Source organism: Perognathus longimembris, chromosome 17 (genome assembly GCF_023159225.1).
Source record: "Perognathus longimembris pacificus isolate PPM17 chromosome 17, ASM2315922v1, whole genome shotgun sequence".
Classification (NCBI taxonomy): Eukaryota; Metazoa; Chordata; class Mammalia; order Rodentia; family Heteromyidae; genus Perognathus; species Perognathus longimembris.
The window spans coordinates 45726604-45752860 of record NC_063177.1 but is presented as its reverse complement, the minus strand read 5'-3'; the positions used below and the strand labels follow the sequence as shown (position 1 = coordinate 45752860).

Sequence of the window (26257 nt, the reverse complement as noted above, 5' to 3'; positions counted from 1 at the left end):
TTGAAAGGAGAATTCCAGCTTGAACTTCCACCACACCTACTGGAATAGCCTGCCCCGCCCCACCTCCACCAACCAGGGGAACCATTGGCCACCCAGCACTGTCCATCTTCAGGACTCTCTCAAAGACTTTGGCTGTTCCCAATTGATGACACCTCCCTTCTCTCTACTCCAGGATCCCTGAAATACCTGATCCCTCCATACACACACACACACACACACACACACACACACACACACACACACGCACACTACTGAAAGGGCAGAGATATCACCTTTTCTTAGGCTCTCAAAGCAACCCTAGTTAGAAGATTCAGTCATTGTTGGTTGAACAAGTACACCGGATCAGCTGGGGAGGAGGTGGGTCTGGGAGGCTGTGACTCACTGTTCTCCACCTGTGTCCACAAGGGATTGGGGCCGGGATCCCTGGGATACAGAACTCCACAGATGTTCAAGTGTTTTATATATAGAAGGCGGCACCATCTTTGCCTATAATCTGCGCACATTCTCCCAGGTACTGGGTTTAAATCATTCCTAGATTGTTTACAGTGAACCTCTGAACATCCGCCCAGGCACTTATGTTAAATTATCTCTAGATGACTCGCAGTAGCTCATGCAGTGGAACTGCTGTGTGGATAGTTGTGCTGTATTGTTTAGTGCGCATCACGAGGAAAGGTCTGTATCTAGTTAGTACAGGTGCAAATATACACATCCATAGATTCCACTTTGAGTTGGTTAAGCAGATGTGGAACCCTGATACAGAGGCCTATCTTACTTCATTCTTGAGAACTCTGCATTGGGTCAATCCAGTGAAATTCCACAATGATAAGTTGTGAAGTTTTGAGACACGAAAAGCCTACTGAGGAAAGTGAACCCCCACCCCCACCCCCATCTATCCACCCATCACTCATTCAGCCTGGCTCTGGATCTCCCAGGTGGGTGACATGTACCAGTAAGAACATTCTTCTGAACAGGCACCAGGCTAGGCTAGGGTCTAGGAGGCTAAGATCTGAGGATTGCGGTTCAAAGCCTGCCCAAGCAGGAAAGTCTGTGAGACTCCTATCTCCAATTAACCACCACCACTAACAACAACAAGCTAGAAGTGGAGCTGTGGCTTGAATAGTAGAGCACTAGCCTTGAGGGAAGAAGCTAAGGAGCAGTGCCCAGGCCTGAGTTTAAACCCCAACAGTAGCACGCACCATTCTCCTGACAGCACCAAGAAACCCCACCCTGCTCACTTCCAACTTAGGTTGCAAGGGCTCCTGGGACCCCCACCCCCTGCTGTGGGCTGGGTGGGGTGGTAGTCGGGTGGAGGGACCTCCAGTCCCTCCGGAGCCCACCTGTCTGGTGGGGGCTGCCTGAGCAGGTAGCAGGGTGGGAAGGGGCTGTGGTAGTTGTGCTGCTTTCTCTGACACGATCAGTCCAATCAGTTCCAGGGCGGCGAGGCCTGGACAGCTTGGCCCCAGAGTGGACTCAGGAGCTGCAAAAGCAGTCTGGGCCCTGTGTCTAGGTTCACATTGATCACTGTGTACTCATTTTCTAGAAGGCTCCTGCCCAATTACAGACTTCAGGGCCCAACACCATCTAGACTGCCCTCCACTGGGTGATGGATGAAAGCCTCCCCTAGCAGGATATCGCAGGAAGACAGGGCACCCCCCGCTTCGTGGGGGTGCAGGTGGGAGCACCCACATCGTAGGGTTGGCTGCCTCCCAGCCTCAGGTCTCCTGCAGTGGAGACGGAGGCTACAGGGTTGTGGGACTTACAGGAATCAGAGACCTCTCTCCCTGGTCGAGCCAGCCTGCAGGCCAGGCCTGTGCCCCCGTTAAGGACTGCGTCTTCCCTTCCTTTCCTCTGTTCTCCAGCTCCCCAGACTGTCAGAAAACACGCTCATCAGACTGACCTTTCCGACTCACACTTTCCTAATCCCTGTCAGCAAACAGAGCCTTCCCCAGCTAGCTGCAGGCTGAGGTCCTGGAGGGAAATCCCAGAGGGAAGGCCCCCCTCCCCCCTCCCCTCTCCTCCGCTCCCCCTTCCGTCCACAGCCAGCCAGTTCACCTGCCCAGGTGAGGACCAGCTGTACAGGACCTCTCAGCAGCCCACTGGGCCCTTGCCAGGCCCAATCTACCTAGGCTCAACGTGTGCCTGGCTCAGATTCTGAGGCCCCAAAGTTCACAGCGGGGCCTCCCAGCTCAGCATTTGCTGAGAGGTTTTTCATCATTTATGAATGAGCGCTGGCAGCCACCCTGCAAATTATGGCCCAGTTGGAGACCAGGGCTTAAGGCTTTCAGGCTCAGCCCTGGTGCTGGAAGCAGCTTCGTGATGCTCACTCGACTGCTGCCTGGGAGCCACGCCCCCAAGTTCTCAGCCTCCTCTCGCACAGACTGTGGATTTATGCAACGGCCCTAAACAGCACCTCACAGTCTCCGGCAGACTGCACATAGGCAATCACCCTGCCCTGGTCACCACTGACCACACAGGCTAGATGCTGTGGGGGCCACCGGGGTGTACTTTGGAACTAGATAGGATCGAGTTCAAAATCCAGCTCTCGGCTGGGTACCACTAGTTGAATGATGCCTGTAATCCTAGCTCCTCAGGAGGCTGAGATCTAAGGATGGAAGTTTGAAACCAGCCCAGCCAGGAAAGTTCATGAGACTCTTATCTCTCCATAACCACCAAAAAGCCAGACGGAGAGCTGCGGCTCGAGGGATAGAGTGCCAGCCTTGAGCAAAAGGAAGGAAGGAAAGCAAACGGGAGGAAGGAACAAGAGAGAGAGGTTTCCAGGATAACAACAGAGTAAAGTATGGGGGGAGCCATAGTATTGACATGAGGAGGGCTAGAGCCCCCTGGGTTAGCCCGAAATCCTCAGCCTTGTTTGTGGAAAGAGCTGCCCTGCAAAGGATAGCTACCATCTTTAATTTTTCCCTTCACAAATATCCCCCAGGACCAATTTCAAATCAAGTTTAATCTTGTGTCTAAGGGATAAAGCCTATATAACTCAAGACTTATTAGAGGTAAAATATTCAGGCTTCTGTGGACGTGGCCCTGGCTTATGGCCAAGACACTCCTGCAGCAGACCGGAATGGTGACATCTCAGCAAGCTGAGCTTCCCATTGCTACTTGGAGGGCCAGCTTCCGCCTCAGATGGGAGGGAGCAGTCCCGTTTATGCGTCTGAACCTGGATTTCAACCAGGAGGGAAAATGGCTTCATGAATAATGAACACGTGTGGTCCATGGTGGTTTCTCCTGGTCCCTAAGGAGCCCCTGGCTTCTCAGCGCCACCCAGCGAGGGGGAGAGGGGCTTGGGGACAGGGGGCAGGTGTCTCAGAGTGTGCTGGTATCTCGTGGATGTGAGCCGACATGACTTGAGTTTTTACATGGGCTAATAGAGACAGACCTGGGCATCTTTTCCAAATTATTTATATATATATTTTTGTAGCCATCCATTCACCTGTTCATGGGGTGGTGGTTTCACGTTAGTTAGAACTGGTTTCAATGGAACTGTATCTGATACCTGATCACACTGCAACCCCCAGGCCGGTCCGTGGGGTGCAGCCCATGGATTCTCTTCTTGAATGTTCGTATTTATCACATTACAATCAACCCTGGTTCCAGGAGTTGTGTGTGGAGTCAGGAAAGCGGAGGACAGGCAGCTCCTGTGGACAGGGGTTAATGTGCTGCTGCCTTGGGCTTTGTCTGTCCACATTCAGTGTTCTGCCAGCTTTCCTGGGGCGCTTCACCCACTGGGTGATGAGAGGCAGGGGAGTGCAGAGCGGATCGTTTCTTCTGCCTTTTGCACATACATGGACACAGACTTGGGACCAAGGGAAAGCAGTGTCCCCAACCCCAGAGATGGCTGGAGAAAGGATGTTGGTACAATTCAGCCAACATGAATCAAGCACAGATTCTAAGATAACTGCCAGACCTCGTTCTGTGGTCTAGGGAGGGAGACACGATTTAAATACCATGCGGGAGAGTGGGGTGATGGGGGTGGGGACAGGAATTCACTGGGAATTCCAGGTCCACCTCTTGCAGATACCAGAGTCCAGGATGCTAAAGCCCCTCGTATAAGATGGCATAGTGTGTGCCGTGCATCTGTATATACATGGGTGTGCAGATAGCATATCTGTCCTCTGTGACTGGAATCCTCTCTAGAAGGCCTCTAACACCTATTACAGTGGAAATTCTATGTGAAATAGTTGTTACACTGTTCCTTAGAGAAAGATAATAACCAAAAAATATGTACTCAATATAGATGCATTTTTCTCCTGAATCTCTTTTATCTGCAGTTGGTTGAGTGCATGGAGACAGGATTGGTGGTGACAGAGGGCTGGCTCTACAGAAAAGAGGAAAGAGATGGGGTCCAAGAGGCTTCTTGGCAGGAATGCCACCTGCCCTGATGACCTTTGAACATTTACAAAGGGGCAGGACATAGGGGCAAGGAGAGAGAGACCTCCAGATAAAGAGACAGCATGGACAGCCACAGATCAGAACTGCTTCATGAGACTAAGGAACCCTGTGTGGTTGGAGGACAGGACCAGTGGCAAGACTCAGCAACAGGAGGAGCCAGCCAGGCAAGGCTAGCATGCCAGAACTTTCTCCTGCAAGAGGTAGAAAGTGGTACTCAGTACTGTGCCCAGTGACCAGATCACTGTGGCAGGTAGCTTTGAAAGAATGGACAGGATGTATGGATGGAGAAGAGGGATGGATGGCCCTGAGGCATGGTGGGGATGTTCAAACTGCAGGATTGGCAGATGGATAAGCAAGGTGCCCTCCAGGGAGCACCTCCTGGTGGAGGACGGGGGTAGGACAGTGAGAGAGGAGGTGGACCGTCATCTCAGAGCAGCATGGCAGTGGAGTCTGGTGAGTGTACAGATGGCGATGCCCCTTGGACAGGTGGATGTTAGGTCCAGGAGGAAGCCATGGACCAAGGAATAACAGCACGTGGCAACAGAGAGAAGCACAGGGTATGCAGGAGCACAAGGATGCGAAGAGAAGACAGAAGTGAGTGCTAGACATACCAGGGCTCCCATGAAAAATTGAAAAGGACCAGTCAAGGAGAGGTTAAGGAGCATGTGATGGAGAAAACCCACGAGAGCCGGGGAAGTAACCACATGAGAGAACTGGGTCAAACACATTGGGTGATTGTGCTGGAAATGTCAGGGTTAGCCAGGCGCCAGTGGCTCACACCTGTAATCCTGGCTACTCAGGAGGCTGAGAGCCGAGGGTCGTGGTTCAAAGTCAGGTGGATTAAGAAAGTTCATGAGACTCTTATCTACAATAAATAACTGCAGTGGAACTGTAGCTTAAGCAGTAGAGTGCTAGCCTTGAGCAAAAAGGGAGCTCAGGGACAGCACCCAAGCCCTGAGTTCAAGTCCCAGGAATGGCAGAGAGAGAGAGAGAGAGAGAGAGAGGTGTCAGAGTTCAGACATTTTGGGGCTGTTTGTCAACATATAATATGTGTATGTGTTTATGGACAAAAATGTGATGTTTCTATGCAACGTGTATACAATATGTAATGATGCCGGGTATGGAAGCTCAAGCCTGTGATTCCAACTACTCGGAGGATCGTGGTTTGAGGTTAGCCACAGCCTAAAAGTTTGTGAGACTGCATGTCAATCGATGGCTGGGGGTGGTAATGAACACCTTTCATCCCCACCTACAGGAGAAACCCCACGGCCAGGTGCAGTGGTGCAGGCCTGCCATCCCCGTGACAAAGGGAAGCATCAATAGGATTGCAGCCCAGGATAGCCAGAGCATAAGTGAGACTTTAGCCCAAAAATAACCAGTGGGAAAGGGGCCTGGCAGAGTGACTCAACTGATAGAGCGCCTGCTTAGCAAGCGTGAGGTCTTGAGTTCAAACCCCCAGTGCTGCTAAAAAATAAACACTGTATATGAAATGATCAGGTCATTGTCACTAGCATATCTATCACCCTAAGGGTGTGTGGAGCTTTGAGAATCAGTCATCTAGGCCTTCCCATCCCATCTGAGACAGAGGTCTCCACAGCTGCCTCTTGCTTGGTCCCACAGGCCCTCCCTGGCCCCGAGCTCTGCTCTGAGTCTCCCTAGGAGACTTAGAATATCTCCTTGGATCTTGGGTCCCTGTGTGGTTCAGAAGCTGGCAAAAAGGAGGTGAGATTGTCTGGGCGTTCACGGCCTTCCTAGGATGGCTTCCGGTGGCTGTCTGGTACCCGTGTATATTTGGTCTGAGAGGTGATGATGACTTGGTTGCTTCTGACTCCAGCTCTGCACTTCCTGTCCAGCAAAGTCACCAGAGCCCACCCAGCCTCCTCTCTTGTCGCAGTGTGAGCGATGCACCGAAAGAATCCATGTGTTCAGAATGTGGATGCTTCAGATACAGGTGGACCACTGCTATTGTTATTACTATTACGGGTTACCGCATCACACAGGATTTCAACAATGAGATACAGAGATGACACATTTTGAGAGGTTGAAGCGGGAGTCTTCATTAGAAAGCTGGCAACTGCAAGTGGACTCATGTTTCCAAAAACACTTACGACCTCAAATGCACTTAACTCTGTGCGGAAACTAGCCCATGAGGATAGTAAAGAAGAGCAGAAAAACAATCTCAGCAAACCAGATCAACTCTGATGGAGATTTGAAAGACCTGAGTGGCCCATGAGGGTAGTAAAGAAGAACAGAAAAACAATCTCAGCAAACCAGATCAACGCTGATGGAGAGCTGAAAGACCTGAGTGGTGGGGCCTAAACAGGGTCATGGTTAGGGGGCAGGGTCACAGGGAGCTCCAGAGTTCAGAGTCTCATGAGTTCATGGTACAGGTCTGTCAGGTGAGGGAACCTATTGCCCAAGTCCCCACCCTTGCTTTTAGGAACTTAGATGCCTGTCGCCAGTGGGTAGAGCTGAGGAAGTGGATTTTACCTCTGAGAGTTTTCAGAAAGCCCCTGTCATCCACCAAGATTTCAAGATGGCACCAGTTAGACCCAGTTACCATATTTCAACTGTCGCGGCTGGTGGTGAATTATTTAGTGTGGGAGCAGCTTGGCCCCAACAGAGTTCCAGACATGCTCTTCACCAGCTGCGGAGCCTGACAGGAAATCAGAGCCACCGTGAGTTGTCAGAAGAGACATGGCTCCAAATTGGAGCTGATTGACTGTGTTCTTCAGAGAGTAGGGAGGTGTGTCTGTGTTGTGCACGTGTGTGTGTGTGCGCGCACATGCATGCACCAATACTGGGCGTTGAACTCAGGGATGTCCCTTAGTTGTGTGTTTTTTCTTTTTGTTTTGTTTTGTATTGTGTTGGTCCTATGGCTTGAACTTAGAGCCTGGGTACAGCCCCTAAACTTTTTTGTTTAAGGCTAGCACTCAACAAATTGAGCTACACTTCTACCTCTGGTGTTTTGGTGGTTAATTGAAGATGAGAGCCTCATAGACTCTCCTGCCTGGGCTTGGTTTTGAACTGAGATCCTCAGATCTCAGCCTCCTGCATAGCCAGGATTGCAGGCGTGAGCCACCGGCTCCTGGCTTGAGAGTGGGGATGCAATTAAATGACTTAATGAAAAGCCAACATCTCCCTCCCCAACTGGCCTGGGAAGGGGACAGAGTAATAGATTAAGAAGCCACCTGGAGAGTTAAGATGAAATTGGTGATGTCCAAGCCTCAGTGCCCTCCTAATCAGGTAACGGAGTGGCTCTCCACTTCCTCCTCCAGCTGGCTGCCAGGGCCCAGCTTTCTGGAAGCAGAACCCATAGTTTCTTCCAGGCACCCAGGACCCGCCTCTCTGCCTTGTTCTTCAGCATTCCTCTGACTTCATGGTAGGGGCTGGAGTTCAGCTTCTCATTAACTTTTATCCTCCCCATAAACAGCCTGCTTAACTCACAATGAGGATGGTTCCTCTCTGTTCCTGAGGGTTTCTCTATTGCCTGGCTCCCAGCCAGCCAGTTCTTGCTCTTGCTGCTGCCCAATCCTGTCCTCCAAAAAAGCCCTATGTGCTCTTTGGCCTGCTGGGCCTGGCAGGCAGGGAAGCTGCCTTTTGTATTCAATTTACTTCTTTTTTTTTCTTTTGCAAGCAAGCAAAATCCCCAGCCAGGCCTTAGCTCCCAACTTCCTGGAGAAAGCCCAAGCCAGAGCAAGGTGAAGATAGTCCAGAGTGCAGGACACAGCTCCAGAATCTGTCCTTGGGGACTGGAGGTGGGAACCTTGAGGGCAGATTGGGAGAAAGAACAACGGGTGGGCTAGTGCCCAAGGCCCCCAGGCACTGAGTGAAGGCAAGGCCAGGAAGTGGCTAAGGAAGGCTACGCCGGGAGGATGTTGATGCACCAAGCAAAGTCTGGTACGAGGTTAGTCTGACACCTGACTGATTACACATTCGTCTTGGTGTCTTTTCTCTCTACTCTAGATCAGCAGGTGACCTTGAGTGTGACCTCAGTGCCAGAGGTCAGATTTTGCCTGGCCTCCCTGCCTCCTCTCTGTCCCCAGCCCTGGAGAACAAAAAGTGAATCTGATCCTGTTGTGTTGCTGGTTTAACACCTTCCCTGGCTCCCTTCGGCTTCCAGAACTGCTGGCTTCCAGGTCTCTGCAGTCATGTCCACCCTGGTATTTTTTCTTGCCACACCTCTCCTCCTATGTCAGGCACAACTCAAGGAGTGGTTCTTCCCAATGGCCTCCACTCACAAGTGCCAGGTGTACTTGAGAGGTAGAATCAGCCTGGTTGAAAATTTGTACTGAGTATGCATTGGTAGGTAGACAAGAGAGCACTGAATTTGGACTCCACAGACTGCAACCAACTGATCACCCTAGAAATAGCCCTTCACCTCTCCAGGCATGCAGGTCTTAAGAAGTGAACAAGGTATGGATGGGTCCCAGGGCCCCTTCTAGAAGTTTTGCCTTTTCTACCGTCATTCTCCCTCCCCTAACCCCAGGCCCTTCTGTTACACTCTCTGATTATTGGAGCATAACTTGCCAGGAATCTGCAGAGACAATCCGAGGGAAAAGCCTAGAATCTGCAAAGAGCTGTTTCACCCTCTTAGAACTCCATATTTGCTCCTCATTAAAAGAAAGTAAAAAAAAAAAAAAAATCAACCCCTGACCCTTGGTACTGAGATTTCATCCAAGCAGCAATTATTGAGCAGAGACAAGTAGAAAAATCACAGAGACAATAACCAAACACCCATTTCCCTGCGTTAGGACAGAAGAACAAGCTATTGGTTGGGGAAATCTCCTTGGCTCTGTTCAATTATGAATCTCGGCAGGAAGCCTGGAAAATCCCGGCAGCTCGGGAGCAAAGCGGTGGAGGAGACGTGAGGCTAGCTCTGGGTGTGCTTGAGCTCTGGGAGCCACAGGAGATGTGAAGAGATCTCGACGGAGGCCAAGCGGGTAGGAGCTGGGTTGTGAACAGCAAGCTCTGGCATCCTGACGGCAGGCGGGTGTATCCAGAAGCCATGGGAGGCACGGGACTGAAGAAACAGATCCCAGCCCAAACCTAGGTTGAATCAGAAGCCTCCTGGGCACCGAAGGCACAGCCGGTGGGGACTTTGAGTTCTCTTGGATACAAGCACAGAGCCTGACTTCCGGCTTGATCCCCAAAGAGGACTTTGCTGGACAGATGGGAAAGGAATGCCAAATGATGGGAAGGGTTTAACAGCCCAGAGCAAGGAAAAGGGGAGGGGAAGGAGAGAGCCAGTGGCTTCCATCATGGGCCACTCAAAAATGCACACCATTTGTGAACTCTCCAACTTCTCTTGGTCCCTGGGTCTCCTCTGCTTCTAATCCAAAGCCAAGCTCCCAGGGGAGCAGCTGATGCATCCAGCTCACTCAGGCCACAGCAGAGGCCTTCTTCCTGCACCCAGGACCCTGCAGCTCCTTGAGGTGGTGCCCAAGGCTGAGCCCGAAGAACCCGCCCTGTCCTTCCACAGCCCTCCCCCCTTGGCCCCTCCCCACCTCTTGCTCTGGCATCAGTAGACATGCAGCTGCCCGGGAATCTGGCAGCTGTAGGAAGATGCCAATACAGAGCCAGAGTTTAATGTGTCTTCCTCATGAGGGGCTCCAGTGTGAGCAGGAGCCACGGGAGAGCTCGCTGATCCCAGGCGAGCAGAGCCGGCAGTCTTTCAGGCAGCTGAGCTCCTTCGGGACTATAGGCAGACACCTCAGGGCCCTCGAACTCTACAAGGCCACACACCACCCAGCCTTGCAAGGAACAGTGTCAGAGACATTCAGAGCCTCCAGGGACCATAGCTCTCCACCTGAGTCACACAGAGGCTTTCCCAGCTCCCCTGGGAGTACTTAGGACACAGGAGTGTGCCCTCGGAAGGGACTGGCATGGTTCTCAGGGGGGGCCCAGTCACCGTCTGCCTCGCCTGGTCATGCCATCGCTCTCTCATAGTGGTCTGGGCTGCCACAGGCCCTGCGCTATTCCCTCTTGGGTTCAGTGAGAGCTCAACTTCCTCTGGAAACTTCCTCAGCACCTGGCTCAGCATATACCCAATTCCTTGGAAGCACCACATACCCACTCCTTCCCTTATGATTCTCTTGGTCCCAGGCTCCCTCACCTCCCCTTGGTTCCCTTACCTCCTCATCTAGGAAGCACGTCCTCCTAGGCAGACTCTAAAGTCTCTGGGCTCCCACAGGGCCTGGCATGGATACGTGACTACTGAACTAAAGAAGAGGATGGACAAAGTGTCCAAAGGATGCAGGATGTCGTAAAGAAAACCCTAAATATCATAGAGGGACATGTCCTTAGGTCCTCAAGGATGCTAAGCTAGGCTATCGAATGAAGGAGCTTAGGGCTGGGGATATAGCCTAGTGGCAAGAGTGCCTGCCTCGGATACACGAGGCCCTAGGTTCGATTCCCCAGCACCACATATACAGAAAACGGCCAGAAGTGGCGCTGTGGCTCAAGTGGCAGAGTGCTAGCCTTGAGCGGGAAGAAGCCAGGGACAGTGCTCAGGCCCTGAGTCCAAGGCCCAGGACTGGCCAAAAAAAAAAAAAAAAAAGAATGAAGGAGCTTAGCAACGTGCTGGTTACTCACATCTGTCATACTAACTACTCAGGAGGCTAAGATCTGAGGATCGCTGTTGGAAGCCAGCCCAGGTAGGAAAGTCGGTGAGACTTATTAACTGTGAGACTCCCAATTAGCTGCCAAAGATTCTGGAAGTGGAGCTGCGGCCCCAGTGGTAAACTACTTGCTTTGAGCAAAAGAAGCTCCAGGTCCTGAGTGTGAAGTCCAGGACTGGGGGGAAAAATCCTTCTGTAGACACCGGAGGTAGGATTACCATTTGTCCAAAGAGGCCTCCTGGTCTCTGAGTGTCAAGCATTTGGACATGGAGAGGAGATGCAGGGTCTCTCCTCAAACTCGCACTAGCAAACTGTTCTGAAAGCATCTCCATGAAGGGAGGGGTCAAAAGCGGCATCCTAGAATCTATCCTCTTGAAGTGCATTGACCCACATGGGTCTCACTTCAGTTCTGAAAGGTATTTCCCTGTTTTCTAGATGAAGAGCAGCTCTCTGGTCATCAGATAGCCAAAGCCTTGCCTGGGTCCCCACCCCCAAAGATGCGCTCCTGGAACCTCCGGACAGCACCTTTCAGAGCCTTCCCTTGGTCAGCATGGCCTTAACTCTGCAACTAGAAAGCCATGACAGGGTTGGGACCACATCTACCCCATGCCCCTCTGTATATTGATGGGTGGTGTAACAGAAAGACATCACAATGTAAAATGTGCTCAGCGCAATTGCTGATTTCCTGCTTGTGTGACACAGTCAGAAGCAGGTGGTTTGTTTGGTGAATGGCTGTCTTCCCTCCACAGTGCAGCTCCAAGACCCAGGTCCCGTCCTTCGTGGGGCTCCCTCATTCCCTGGGGCTGTTGAGGGAAGGGAGTGAAGATGGAGGTAGAGGAGTATACTGGATGCTCCACTCCCTGTTCCAGAATGGCACGTGTCATTTCAGCTCACATTCCGTAGGATCACACACCCCTGGCCACAGGGAAACTGAGGACTATGGAATAGCCACGTGCCCAGTGAGAAGAAGAAATGAGTTGTAGGGAGCAGATAACTCTGCGACACCTCTGAGGTCCCAGCATCTAGAAAATCGCAGGTGCTCCATAAATAGACATTAAATGAAGGAACCAAAATCCTGGGTGACTTACCCCATTCTTGCAGGGAATCAGTAGAAGTCTAAGAAGCTGAGGCTTCCGCTTCACCCCCCCTCCACCCACAGCCTTACCCCCCACCACCACCACCAAAGAGCAGCCCAGCCCACGCTGCCTCTCTGAGCCTGGAGTTTCTCCGTAGGAATCCACAGGGAGGTTTCCAAACAGCCTTCTCTCCCCGCCGCTGGAAAGACGCCAGCCCGTCGGAGACCAGAGCATGCCAATTGGGAAATCACAGTTATTAGGAGGGCTCTTTGGAGATGGGCGTGGGAGGGGAGGGATTACAAGGAGGACCTCTGAGGGGGGGAATTATGGGGAGCAGGTTTGGGGCGGGACGAAGACCCTGGGTAAAACCAGTGTGGGACCTAGGGTGCCTGGCCTGCAGGCCTGGCCAGTGCACCACTCCTAGCCTCCATCTATAGGTTGAATTATGCCCCCCTCACACACAAATATATCCCCAAAAAAGCCGCCTGTTAAATCCCTCACACACAGACCCACCTCAGACTGTGGTCCATGTCAGTATCTCTTTATTTAGAGACAGAATCTCTATGGGTGACCCTAGTCTATTAGGACTGGTGGCCTTACGAAAAGGGGAAATTGAGGCACAGACACAAATACACAAGGTGAAGAGGGAGCAGAGACGGAGGTGGTGATTCCTATAGCCTAAAAATGCCAAAAAAAATGCCAGCCACCACCAGAAACAAGACAGAAGCACAGCACAGTAGCACGCTCACTGCCTGTCGCCCTAACTGTGGCCTTCCAGCAGCCGTAGTTGTGAGGAGATAGTGGTACATTTGTGAACCACCCAAATCTGTGGTTTGTCATTAGGAGACAGATGCCCCCATGTGCTGTGGAGGCCAGATCCTTCCAGAAGCTCTACCCCTTTAGGTGCCCATGCACCTAAAGACAAGTTGGAGGCTCCAGTGCACTGCCAGGGCCAGCTTCCTGTGTTCAACAGCTCCTTGCTGCCCTATCATCCCCCCCTCCAGAGGGTGACACCCCCCCCAACATTCCATCACCTCTGGAGATGATGCAGTCACAAAACATATACTGTGAGTGACGTATCAGACTGGGAGTTCCCAGTGTTGGCAGATTGAGTGTCCAGTGAAGGCCTGTCCCTGATTCTTCAGGTCATAGTTGTCGCTCTTGAGCCACGCCTCCACTTCCATATTTAGGTGGTGAATTGGAAATGTCTCATGGACTTTCCTGCCCAGGCTGGCTCTGAAGATCTCAGTGTCCTGAGTACCTGGGAGGACAGGCTTCGGCTCCGGGCACCCAGCTGCAGGAATCTTCTTCTAGAGATGCTTTGGGTTGGTTCTGTGAGCATGCTTGGGTCACTGGCTTTCATCTGAACCTGAGCCCTGGGCTTGTGTGTGGATGGCATATCCAAGGTCCCCATCCTTGGGGCCAGGCATGAGGGACTGCCCCTCCAAAAGCAATGGAGACTGGACCTCAGAAGCGCCCAACTAAAAGACAGAATGTGGGAGCATTTGTCCGCCAGGTCTCATCCTCCCTCCCATTGCTCAAAGGCCGGATAGAAATTCCTCGAATTCCAGGTGTGAGTGTCTGCTGAGCTGTTTCCCCCAGGCAATCTCCCAATGCCCTGAGCAAAAGGCAAGAAATAATTGGTGCTGCCGAGAGACCGAGGCCACCACGGGTGATGTGAGCAGGCAGCTGGTGGCTGCAGGCGTGAGAGGCTAGCACGGAAGGTGGGCTACGAGAGGCAAGGTGGGCCGAAAGGTGTCCCTGCCCTCTCAGCAGGTGCTCTATTATTGCTGCACTTGTGCAGACAGGGTGACATCATGCTTGTGCAAACACTTTGCAGATGATAAAAGATGACATGAATAAACCGTCATTATGAGTAGGTCTCTGGCTGACCTTCTTTTCTCCAGGATTTCCTTAACTATGAGAGGCCTTCGAGGTGTCTGTTATGGAAGCTGACGACAGAGGAATGATTGTCACAGAAGCTGCAGACGGGGAGGGGACACACGGGAGGCTGACACGCTCCCACGCCCCCTCCCTCACCCTTGTTCCCACCCCACCCCCCAACTTCCGAGCCTGGAGGCCTCTGTGGTCAACTCCACATTCTTCCTTAGAATTAAAGAATCCAGTTGTTTTTCACTTTCTTTGTCTAAACCTCATTCCGGGCCAGGTACTGGTGGCTCATGCCTGTAATCCTGGCTGAGATCTGAGGATCTTGGTTCAAAGCCAGCCCAGGTAGAAAAAAAATCCATGAGACTCTACCTCTCCAATTAACCAGCTGAAAGCTGAAAGTGTAGGTATGGCCCAAGGGACAGAACACCAGCCCTGAGCAAAAAAAAGCCAAGCAAGAGTAAGAGGCCCTGAGTTCAAGCCCAGTACCAAGACACACACACACACACACACACACACACACACACACACACACACCCTATTCTCTAGAAATAAAAACACTGAACCTATTTAGGGAATCTCTTTCTAGATGTTTTTCTATGCCCAGAAACGGGCCTTACTGGAAAGGACTGCTGATGAGTAGGTAGAGTTGGACGCACACACACATACCCTCTCTCCAAACATGGCTCTGGCGATGTAGAGCAGCACCACCTCCCACTGGCCGCTTCCTAAGTTTAGAGATGGAGTTTCTTGCCTGAGCCGGCCCCGCTATCAAAGTCTTCTCAAAACCCTAGACACCTGACTCTCAGGAAGGCGAGAGCCGCAGTGTCTCTGGGAGCGGGATCCGGAGGTCCCTCTCCCACATCAAGGGCCCCCACTACTCCAGCAGTGTGGCCATTCCAGAGTCCCAAAGTTCAACCCCCCCTAAATACACAGCAAACGCCTGGTCACTGAGAAAAAGCGGGAGTGACGTGGATCCGAAATGGCTTTGTCCCTTCCTTCTCATATCAGCCATTAATCTTCTCCCTATTAAATGCCTTAAGGCAGCGCTGACATAATTAAATTTGACAGCGACAGAGAAGATAGACACTGCACACCACGAGAACAGGGAAGGGGAAGTGAGGCGTCTCCGGAGCAGCTCCCGGGAAACTGAGTCAGATTACATTACCAGAGGCATGGGGTCCAAAGGAGAGGAGTGGGGGGAGGGGCGACCCCTGTGCTCTGGGCTGTTCAGACCCAGCCTGAATGCTGGGTTGACAGAGCAAAGGTCAAGCTACCTCCTGGACCCTAGAGGAGAGAAATCACCGAAGATATCTGAGGGGGGCGGGGGTGGGGGGGAAAAGGGGTGAGGTTGATGGAGGGGGTGGTTCAGGCTTCATGACTGTTTCCGGCCTGAGTTTGTCTTCATTCCCTCTGCGAGCCCCTCTTTCCACAGATAGCATTGCTGTAGCTTGGATTTTGAGTGTCCCCCAAAGGTTTGTGTGTCTCTTTCTGTGGGCACCCCTGGGAACTGGTGGAACCTTTAAGACAGGGGACCCGGTTGGAGGAAGTCAGGCCATTGGCTCCTTCCTCTCTCCTGTTTCCTGGCTCCTATGAGAGCCCTATGAATAGGGCTCCCTCCTTGGTCTTCCTATCTGTCATAATTTATAGGGCCACCACAGGCCAAAAGACCATGGAGCTCAGAGACTGTGAGCGAAAACAAACCTTTCTTCTTTGTGAGGTGTTTGTCTCCTGTATTGTGTCATGGTGATGGAAAGCTGACTCATACGGGTACTTTTGTGGATACCAGGGGAGGTAGGATTACAACCTATCTTTTAGGGGACACAGTTTGACTAAAAAAAAGTGCCCGTTTCTCTAGTCTGCACAGGCGTGGTGGGTAAGGAAGATAGGGGAGAAGAAAAGGAGGGAGGTCTTCCCACATGGGAGACCGACCCACTGTGTGGGAACAGAGTCTCCAGTACCTGAAATGGACATTTTTAATTCACATCATAGAATTGGTATATCCATGGCTGCTTTTAGTTAGGTAAAGAGAGCTAGTATGTTGTATCACGTGATTTTTATGTGTAATTTCTATCAGTGCCCTAAGCGTGGAGCTGGAGAGTGCTTTGAGCAAATATTGCTGTGTGTAAGTTGATGTTCAGACTACTGAGCTTCCTTTCCAGGCTGAATATGTAAATGCAAGGTAGTCTTTCTGCCAGGGGTTGGGAGGAGAGGGAATTTTCTCGTCCCTTAATTCCTTTTAGCATTTTCAGCAACTTTGGGATTCACATCAGCTTATTCTTTTTTAAAATCAGAAAATAAAGTCTTCTCCAAAGCCTGCCTCTTTAACCGGAGAGATGTTTATAACCATGATCAAATGCAACAGCAGGTTAGAGGTTAAAGTGCATAGCACGATCCCATTTTAAAAATCAGGGGCCACAGCCATTCTAGAAACCAGACTCACTAAACATGTGGCAAGAGGACCCCATAATAATATTCCTGGGCATTTATCCCAGAGAAATGGAAACATAGGCTCACCCCCATGTTTGGGGGAGAATTGTTATGAATAGCTGGGACCAGCACATGTCTTTCGGGAACCAATAGGCAAACAACAGAAATCTGTACTGGGGAATACTACTCAGCAGTTAAAAGGACAAATTATTCATGTGCACATTGGATGAGCCTCCAGAGAATGATGCTGGGTGGAAACCATCCCTGTGGAACATTCTGGAAAGGACCAAATCCCAAAACAGAGAGCGTCTCGGTGGCTGCCTTGGGTGGGTGGGAGAGGGGACTGGCAAGAGCTGGGCGCGGACTGCGTGTCTACCCTGGGGGACGCTTGTGGCTGTCGTTCTGTCACGCGTTTACCTTTGGGGGAGTCAGTGGAGGCCGCTCTGCTCAGCCATGTTGTTTCTCACGTGGATGTAAGTCTATGGTAATCTCAAAATAAGGCTTAAATAAAAATAGGAAGGGCTGCAGCAAACCTGACAGGTGCTCTGCAGGCAAGTGGATCTGAAAAGAAAGATTGCTGGCTGCTTTTTCAACCTTTTATGATTTGACTTGTTCCAGCAGGCAGGTGTGATTTGGTGATTTTGTTTCGACCCATGAAGTGGCAAAAATAAAAATAAAATTAAGTGTGGATAGAGAGTGGCAGAGAGCTCTGCTACTCCGTCCGTTTTTGGTGGGTTGTTTTTTTTTTTGTGGAGAATGCTCCTTCTGAGTCTGCGTGCGTATTTTTAATCTGGGGAGGAGGGAAAGGGGGAGGAGTGAGGGGAGGTGTGGCCTGCCCACCTCCGGCCTCCGTGAGCCCACCCACCCCTACCCATCCTGCAACCACCGGCCTGTCCTGCCGCTCATTCCTTGTACCCACCAACACTCATGGGTGACCATGAAAGAGTCGGGACACATGGAGGAGAGGATGGAGGACGCTGGGTCCAGCAAGAATGACCCCTCCCCCCTCCATAACCAAAGGCGCAGGTCAGTAATCACCCCCAGCGCCCTCCATGGTGAGCTCCTGGAATTCTCCAACGGGCTGTGGGTGTGCCCATTGTACAGATGGGGATACTGGGCCCACATGCACAGAGCGCTGTTGAAGCGTACCCCATCTGAGTCCTCACCTCCCTGGTGGGCGCCTCCTCGTGAGCCCGGCTCTTGGGAGCCCCGGGAAGGGAAAGCTGGGGGAGGGGCAACTGCAGACCAGCGCCCCCCGGTGGCCAGATGTGAGAACGGCATCTCCCGTTCTGCGGGACAGATGTGTGTCGGGCACACACCTTGCTTCCAAGACTGTCTCCGCTGACTATGAGGTCCGGCCGGGCTGCTGAAGGCCATCAGGAGGCTGCAGAGAAAGAATTGGCCCCAGCTGGAAACAGCCCACCTTCCGAGTGTCAGAAAGCCACCAGCCCACAGGGGTGGAGAGGCTGGCTGTGCGTGACAGGTTGGGCCCACGCATGATGGGTTGGTAGGCAGGGGCAAGGCATGACAGGTGCCTCGTGAGGCGCCCTCTCCACTGGTGGCCAGTTCTTTGGTGGGCAGGCTGCAGGGGAGCCCCACCAGGGCACTGGGAGAGCTGGATGGAAGATTCTGGAAGGTCCTCTTGTAGTTGCAAAACACGCAGGAGTCCCGCCTTCCGTCCTGGGAAGACCTCTTCCCCGAATGGGAAAGAGAAAGCCAGGCAGGAAATGGGCTCGGCCCTTCTGCTTTTGTTCTTGTGGTTGGGTTGATACCTGGGTCTTGAACTCGGGGTGCTGTGACCCCACAGAGATTCAAGATGAGTCCTCTCACTTTCTCGAGGGGATGAGACCGGGAGCATGAATGATATGGCCCCCTTGGCAGCCCCTCTCCCATTGTGTGGTTGTGATTGTTGTTGGTGTGTGTGTATATATGTGTGTGTGCTTGTGGACACACATGTACATACATGCACGTGTGCACTGGGGCCCCACTTGACAAATTGTGGAGCTGCCCTTTCTTCTGTGTGGGTCCAGGGCCTGCCCAGAGCTTCCTAACGTGCAGTCACCGTGTCTGGAATAAATAAATGCGTGTGAAGCCACAGGACGTTTACAGAGTGTTTGTCCTCTCCTTCCTCCAGGGATCTATAAAGGGCACTGCTTCCGGATCAATCACTTCCCAGAGGACAATGATTACGACCACGACAGCTCGGAGTATCTCCTTCGTGAGTGCCAAGGGCCCCTGGTTTGTTCTGTGTGTGGAGGGGAGCAGAGGTTGGGCAGGTGGACCCCGGGAGCATGGAGAGAGTGTTTTTCTCTGGGTGTTGTGGACCCTCCCCGAAGAAGGGGCGGGCCAGCCTTCAGTCCCTTCTACGCCAACTGCCAAAGTCACTACCTGTGTCTACCAGCTGATATTGGAGTCCTTACCCCCATCCAGGGCCTGGGGCCCGGTGGGACCCCCAGACTGGAGCCACAATGTCACAGCATGTGCTGAGCCCCAAAGGACAAACCTAGCCCCACTTCAGGAAGTCCAGGTCTCATCCTGGCCTGGGATGGAGCCTGGAAATGGAAAAACCAGCGGGTCTCAGTGTCATTTTTCCCCTTAGCCAAAAGACACGAAGAACTGCACATAATGGCACCCCTGGGGTTCAGCCTGGCTTCGTTTCTGGAGAATCGATACCAGGGCCCTCAGAAAACACACAATTCACTCTGCACCTGCTTACAGATTTTTTTTTCTTTTTTTCAAAGAGAAAGGATTTAGATTCTGAGTCATCTGCTCAACTAGAACAGCATGCGGTTCCCACAGAGCCAAGGCCATGGCAGGCAGCGTTAGCCAGGCCCTGAAATCACTGGGCCAGAGCTCGGTCCCCCGTCCTTCCTCCTTCATCTCCTCTTCGTCCACCTCCTCCTGCCTGTTGTCTGATTCTGCATCCTGGGGGCCCACAATGTACCAGGCAAATGAGAGTCCCACGTAGGCTGCCCCAGAGAGCAGGGGAGAAACGAACACAGCCCAACTCCAGGAGAGGCATCTGCATATGTCACAGGTGAATGACAGCCTTTGGGTTCTGCAGTGCAGGGCCCGAGAGGGTGAGCTGGAGGGGGCAGAGCTGCCTGGCACTAGCTGTGACCTTCAAGGAAACTGCAGTTTCTTCATTATGCAGCCTGGCAGGAGAAAGCCAGAGATAGAACCATGACTGAGTCTCCCAAAGCCCGTGTTGGGGAGCCTGTGGTGTGATCAGCGTCCTGGGGCCCCGGGCAGGATGGAGAAGAAGGACAGAGTAGGGATCTGGAGAGGCAGCTTCAGTCCTGCTGCTGGGAGTCCTCCAAGTCCAGCAGCAGCGGGAGAGGGTGGGAGTCACGGTGGCAGCATCACAACTATTAGAGCTCATTTGGGAAGGACGTATTCAAGTGTCCAGTGTGAGGAGACCTGCTAGGTTCATTAACAAACCCAGCCGTGCCTGCCTCAGGCTGATGGCCTTCAGGCCCATGGTCTGCAGGTGATGGCAGGCTTGGAGGATGGGAAGCAGGGTGGACTTACCAGCAGGGAGATGTAGTTCTACTCCAAGGATGCAGGCAGGGACTTTGGGCCCTGAAAACCTATCAGCCCTTCATCCAGAATGCAGATGAGCCTGGAGCCAGAGGGGTGGGCCGGTTTCAGAGACAAGCCCACCTCATAGCCACTATGGCTGGCTGGCCCGTGTCCCCTTGAGTCCCAACAGTCAGTCTTCTGGTTCCTATCCAAACCACTGAACTCCAAAATCTGGAGATGCCCCGGAAAGTGGTCTCCAAGGACCAGAGTTTGCAGGAAGTGACGCTTCATGCGGATGCATGTGTTCACAATCACAAAACGTCGTGTGGGCCTACTCTGTGCCCTGCCCTGTGCACATGGAATATAGCAGCAAGAAGAACAGAGCGCAGCCCTCCTGGTGCTGACATGCTAATGGAGAACAAGAGTCTGGAGATTTGGAGAAAGGCCCAAAAGTGGCCCCAGCAGAGGCAGCACAACCGTCCAGGTGGAAGCACCAGCCTGGCCGATGCAGCCTTGTGCTGCCCAAACCTGTCGTGAGCGACTCAGGAAGGAAACCAACCCCAAGCGACACCAAAGCCACCCACAGAAGCTGGGCTTGCGTCTTCAGTCGTGTCATCGTCCCGGGACTCCGGAAGGCCTCTGAGCTCTTGGGATGTCCCTGCTGCACATCTTGGGCTGCACATCTGCAGCCCAAGGACCTCAAGGCTCCTGTCCCCCTTTCCTTGAGCCTAGAGCCCTCTTCTGGCCTCTAAGTGTTGGGTGTACTTTACCCTCACACATCCCTCAGCCACGTGTTCTGCTAGGCATTGGACTCTCACCATCGTCATGGCAACCACAGTCCTTGTAGTGACAGTCCAGCGTTTGTCTGACTTACCTGGGGCAGGATGGATGGCTCTGAAGCAGGTGTAGGCCTCAGGTGAGCTCAAAAGAACTAGGCTCCTCCCTTCTCTCCCACCCTCTGGCCTGTCTGCAGAATACAGGGCGGGTCCTGATGCTGGCTCTGCCGGCACAGCTCAGCAGCACATTTCCGAAGCACACAGGAAACCTCCTCCCAGAGGAATGGAGGCGAGAGGGCTGGAGAGAAGAGCTTCATTTAGTGTCCTCAGACAATCCTTCCTCTGTGTTCCAGGGGCACAGTGACGGGTACACAAGGAGACAAACACTGCCTTGAGATGCTAAAAGGCCCCAAGGCAGTCAGCTGGCTCACGAGGGACATCTGCCAGCACTTCCTGACTCACTGTCCCCGGCTGGGGCTACCAAGACCCAGGCCACCAGATTTGTATGGGGCTGGGAGACCTGCTGGGACATAGGGAGGACTGGGCTGTGAGCTCCTCCCCCAGATGGCTCTTCCCTTCCCCTGGCTTCCCTAAAGGAAGGGGACTTCAAAGCCCCCACTGTGAGCTTTGGTTTCTCACAATAATACTGGAGCTGCCATAACAAATGATCGCCATGCTGTGGCTTGAAGTAACAGGAATTTGCTCTCAACATCGGGACCAGCAATCCGGCGTGAGGATGCTTGCTGGGCCTGCCCTCTGGACACTCAGGGAGAAGAGGGGCTCTTCCTGCCTTTTCTAGCTTCTGGGGACGTTAGCACTCCTGGGCCATCTGTGTTACTCCACTCTCTGCCTCCATCATCACGTGGCCTTCTCCCCTGTGTCTCCTCACCTTAGAACACTTGTCATCGGGCTTAGGGACAATCTGATCAGCCAGGATGACCTCATCCTGAAAGCCTTAAATGCATCTGATTTTTTTTCCCCCAAATAAGATCACATTCACAGATCCTGGGGTTAGGATGTGGATATTTCCAGACATAAGGTGTAACTCAACACCCACAGGTCCACATAGCTTACTGCCCCCAAGTTAGGAAAGAGTAGGCTCGGGCCTATAATCCTAGCTACTCAGGAGGCTGAGATCTGAGGGTCACGGTTGGAAGCCAGCCCAGGCTGAAAAGCCCCTATGAGACACTCATCTCCAGTTAACCACTCAAAAACCAGAAGTGGAGCACTAACTCAAACTGAGCGAGCACTAGCCTTGAGCAAGAAAGCTTAGGGACAGCACCTAGGCCCTGAGTTCAAGCCCCACAACCACCACCACCAACAACAAGAGTAAACTCAGGTAGTCACCAAAACTTCCTACCCACATTGCCCTGCTGGTCAGTGAGAAACCAATGGTAGAAATGGACCAGGCTTCTGCACAGCGTGGTCCACACACATCCCACTGTACCCTACTGACCCCGAGACCTCTTGTGCATCCCAAGATGCCAGGTGTGGTGAGGTAGACGCTGATGGAACACAGGCTCGTGCCAGCCCTGTGCCAGGCACGAGGTGGTCTTGAGTGGACAGAGCCAGCCACAGGGTATTGACTCTGCGGAGGCTCCTCCCCCGCCCCTCCCCCTTTCCACTGATGAGAACTCAGCCCACTGCAGCCCAACAATCTGAAACGGGAAGTTGCAGAAACAAGCAATTCATAAATTCTGAATGGTTTCCTAAATTATAGAATAGTGCTATGTGTGTTACAGGTCCCTCCCTAAGTTTAAATTTGTAAATTAAACTTTATCGTAGGTACATATGTATGAGCTAGCAGAATATAAACATATATAATGGATCCATACATACTATATGTGTGTATGTGTATATTTGTACGTATATATATGTGCATATGTACATATATGTTAATATATTGTGATATATATGTATATGTACATAATATGTATACATTGTATACTATATATAATATGCAAATGTGTGTATTGTATAATATATGTATATTATATATACACATATATACATACATACATTTTAGTACTATTGGATTTCTAACATCCTGCCGCCGAGAAGAAACAACTGTGCTTCACAGTAGGGAAACTGAGTTTCGGAGAGGTGGCGTGACTCCAGGCAGGTATCGGGGCTCCCCGGTGCCTCCATAGTAGGGCTGAGTGGCTGTGAAGCGCTTTGTGCACCCCCAGTCCCAGGTTCCAGAGGCTGTTGTTACTACGCCCCCCACCCCCAGCCCCGCCTCTGCTCCTCCCACACGCGGGGAAGGGCTGCGCGAGAGCGGGTGGACGTGACTCTAGGCCCCCGTGGTGCCCTGGAGAGTGGCGAGCAGGTGTGGGCCCGCTGCAGGCCTCCGGACGCCGGCCTCACGGCCCTGTGCTTTGTCCCGTCCCGGCCCAGGCATCGTGCGCGCCTCCAGCATCTTCCCCATCCTCAGCACCATCCTGCTGCTGCTCGGCGGGCTCTGCATCGGCGCCGGGAGGATTTACAGCCGCAAGAACAACATCGTCCTCAGCGCGGGCATCCTCTTCGTGGCCGCAGGTGAGCCTCGGGCTTGCGTGGCCCCCGGTGGCGCCTGGCGTTGGGACAGGAGCCGGGGACGTGGTGGAGGAGGTGGACGTGCGGTCGCCATGCAGGGAGCACGCATCCTGTGGGAGCACCAACTGTGAAATCCCCGCAAGATTAACCCTTCAATGCCTAGGTTTGCAGCCGGGTGCCGGTGGCTCCCGCCCGTAAGCCTAGCTAGTCAGGAGGCTGAGATCTGAGGATCGTGGTTCAAAGCCAGCAGGGACGGGAAAGTCCGTGAGACTCTTACCTCCAGTGAACCACCGGAAGTGGTGACCGGAGGTGACACTGTGGCTCAAAATGGCACAGCGCTAGCCTAGAGCAAAAGAGCTCAGGTACAGCCCCCCAGGCCCATGACCAATAAAAGTAAAATAAATAACAAAGTCCAGGTTTGTGGAGGAGGAGGAAAATCCTTCATGAGGTTTCCTTTTGGGGTGACAAGCACGTTCCAGAGCTAGACAGGGATGGGGTAGGTGTTCAGAGTTTGGGTTCTACAATGGGTCCTAAAACCAATAAACTCCAAGGGGAGCAAAGTTAGCTGTGGGACTCAGCGATTGCGCATGGTGGGGGACAGGTCCGCAGCGCCTCCTCGGGGCCTCATCCCTTGTCCCGGCCCTCCGGACAGGGGTCTAACCTCTGCCTCGCTCTCCCTTCCCGCCCCCTCCCGCTTCCGCCTCAGGCCTCAGCAACATCATCGGCATCATCGTCTACATCTCCAGCAACACGGGCGACCCGAGCGACAAGCGCGACGAAGACAAAAAGAACCATTACAACTACGGCTGGTCTTTTTACTTCGGGGCCCTGTCGTTCATCGTGGCCGAGACCGTGGGGGTCTTGGCCGTAAACATTTACATTGAGAAAAACAAAGAGTTGAGGTTTAAGAGCAAACGGGAGTTCCTGAAGGCCTCCTCCTCCTCTCCCTACGCCAGGATGCCAAGCTACAGGTACCGCCGACGGCGCTCCAGATCCAGCTCCAGGTCCACGGAGGCCTCGCCCTCCAGGGACGCATCTCCCGTGGGCCTGAAGATCACCGGGGCCATCCCCATGGGCGAGCTGTCCATGTACACCCTGTCCCGGGAACCCCTCAAGGTGACCACGGCTGCCAGCTACAGCCCTGACCAGGACGCGGGCTTCCTGCAGGTGCACGATTTCTTCCAGCAAGATCTGAAGGAGGGATTTCCCGTCAGCATGCTGAACCGGCGGACCACCCCCGTGTGATCTGTGCCCCTCCCCCACCTCCACACCGGCTCCCCCTCCCCCCCGGCAGCCCTTGGCACCTCCCAGGAGGGCATGTGGTCCTTCCCACAAGGGACTAAAGTGAAACACAACCCTCCCTGGCCTCCAGCAGGTGCAGTCGGCTGGCTCGGAGGTCATGCAGCGGGGAGACTGGCATGGGGGGGGGGGGGCCTCGGGAGAAGCTGAAGGCCGACTTGATCCCCAGAAAAGATTGTGTGTTTTCCCTGCCCCAGGCTTTTCCAGAATCTCCTAGGAGGCCCCAGAGCTTTCCTTGAAGCTGCACAAGAAACGAAAATTGAGCCATTATCTCCTGTGGGAAACCCGTCTTGCTAGGAGAAGGCGATTTCAGGCCTTCACCTCCCCGGCCTGGGCACTGGGCTATTGGAAGGCCTCTCCAGACACAGAGAAGCTTCTGGACTCTTAGCTGCTTTCAGATCTGGAGTCCCCTGTGTCTTCGAGCCAGCAACAAGGACAACAGAGCTCGCCCCCTTCCTCTCGGTCTCTCTTCTCTCTCCATCTCTCTCGGACAAGTTGGCAGGGAAAAGTCAGCCTGAAGAGAAATGGTCAACTACCTGGTGCTTCAGCCTTGAGCTGCCCCGGGCCTGGCTTTCCTCCACTTTACAGGATGGAGGCCTGTGAAGGAGTCTGAGGTAAAGGTGGAGGCAGTAGCTGGCTTCCCAGTCAGCTTCCAGAAGTTTCCACCTAACTTCTCATAGGCAGGACACACTGACTGAACTTGAAGGTCTAGAAGATTCCACGTGTCAGAGGAAAAGTGGCCCCGTGGGCTCTTGCTGGGTCCCTCTGCACTGGCCTGAGGGACGGGATCGCCTGGCATTGGGAGAGGAGGGAACGCTCACCTCCATACTGGTGTTTGACTGCAGAAGCCTGGACTTTGGTACAAGAGAGGAAGATCTGAGTGCAAATAGTGACCAAAAAAAAAAAATCAGACAGTAAGCACCCATGTCTCAGTGGTTATGAACCCACACCAGAAAGAGCGACTGACGTCCATTTGTCCATTTCCTCTTCTTAAAAAGTAGCAGCCACACATCACCACTCCACCTCCCAGCTCCCGTTATTGTAATTTATTCTGCCGCCATGCAGAAAGTCTGGTGAAGGGGCCGGGGTGGGTGTTTCTTCTTCCCTAGGAGACAGAAATCTCGGCTGTTGGTTTGGAACTGAGGAGGTTAGGTTCTGAGTTTTACAGATTTGGAAGACAGAACGCTCTGGAAACATGGAATTTGCCCTCTTTTCTATCAAACACGTGCTTTCTAAGGACAAATGGTTTCTTACTTTTTGACATTTCTTAATCCAGTCTGTGATCTCGTAGCTGTCTCACCTAGAAGTGACGAGCAAATTCTTACCTCAGCCACCTGTTCACAGAGGCCCTGGGCCAACCCAGGTCCATTTGACCTAAGTGATGACCTTCGTGGCTCCCTGCTCCCCCTCCACCCCCAGGAGAGGACCGTCCGGCCCGCTGCCCCTGCGTGCCGGCTTGCTGAGACGCGAGGTGTGCCAGGACCCCTCCGTGCTTGCCGAAACCCTTCCCTCCCAGCCAAGTTGGCTCCTGGGTGTGTCCAAGCGTGCAGCGTGAGAGGCTCAGGGCTGGGGGGCGTGGCCAGGCCCTGCCGTAGGACTCCCCGCCCCCACTGCCACGCCACCATCTCACGAGGTTATAGGAAGCCCAGCCCCCAGCAAGACCCAGGGCTTGTCTTTGGTCTCTTCCAAAAGCCACGCAGCCTTGCTG

The 26257-nt window shown here is 53.0% G+C and overlaps 1 protein-coding gene across 1 annotated transcript in view; it reads left to right on the top strand.

Annotated features, from left to right (window-relative positions):
• Cacng4 (calcium voltage-gated channel auxiliary subunit gamma 4) overlaps positions 1–24520 on the top strand; it is a 46693-nt gene extending 22173 nt beyond the window's left edge. The window contains exons 2-4 of the mRNA XM_048366014.1: positions 18552–18635; positions 23113–23253; positions 23957–24520. Coding sequence (XP_048221971.1) covers positions 18552–18635; positions 23113–23253; positions 23957–24495 — 764 coding nt within the window. The 3' untranslated portion in view covers positions 24496–24520. The remainder of the gene's footprint in view (positions 1–18551; positions 18636–23112; positions 23254–23956) is intronic.
• Positions 24521–26257: the final 1737 nt, after the last annotated feature.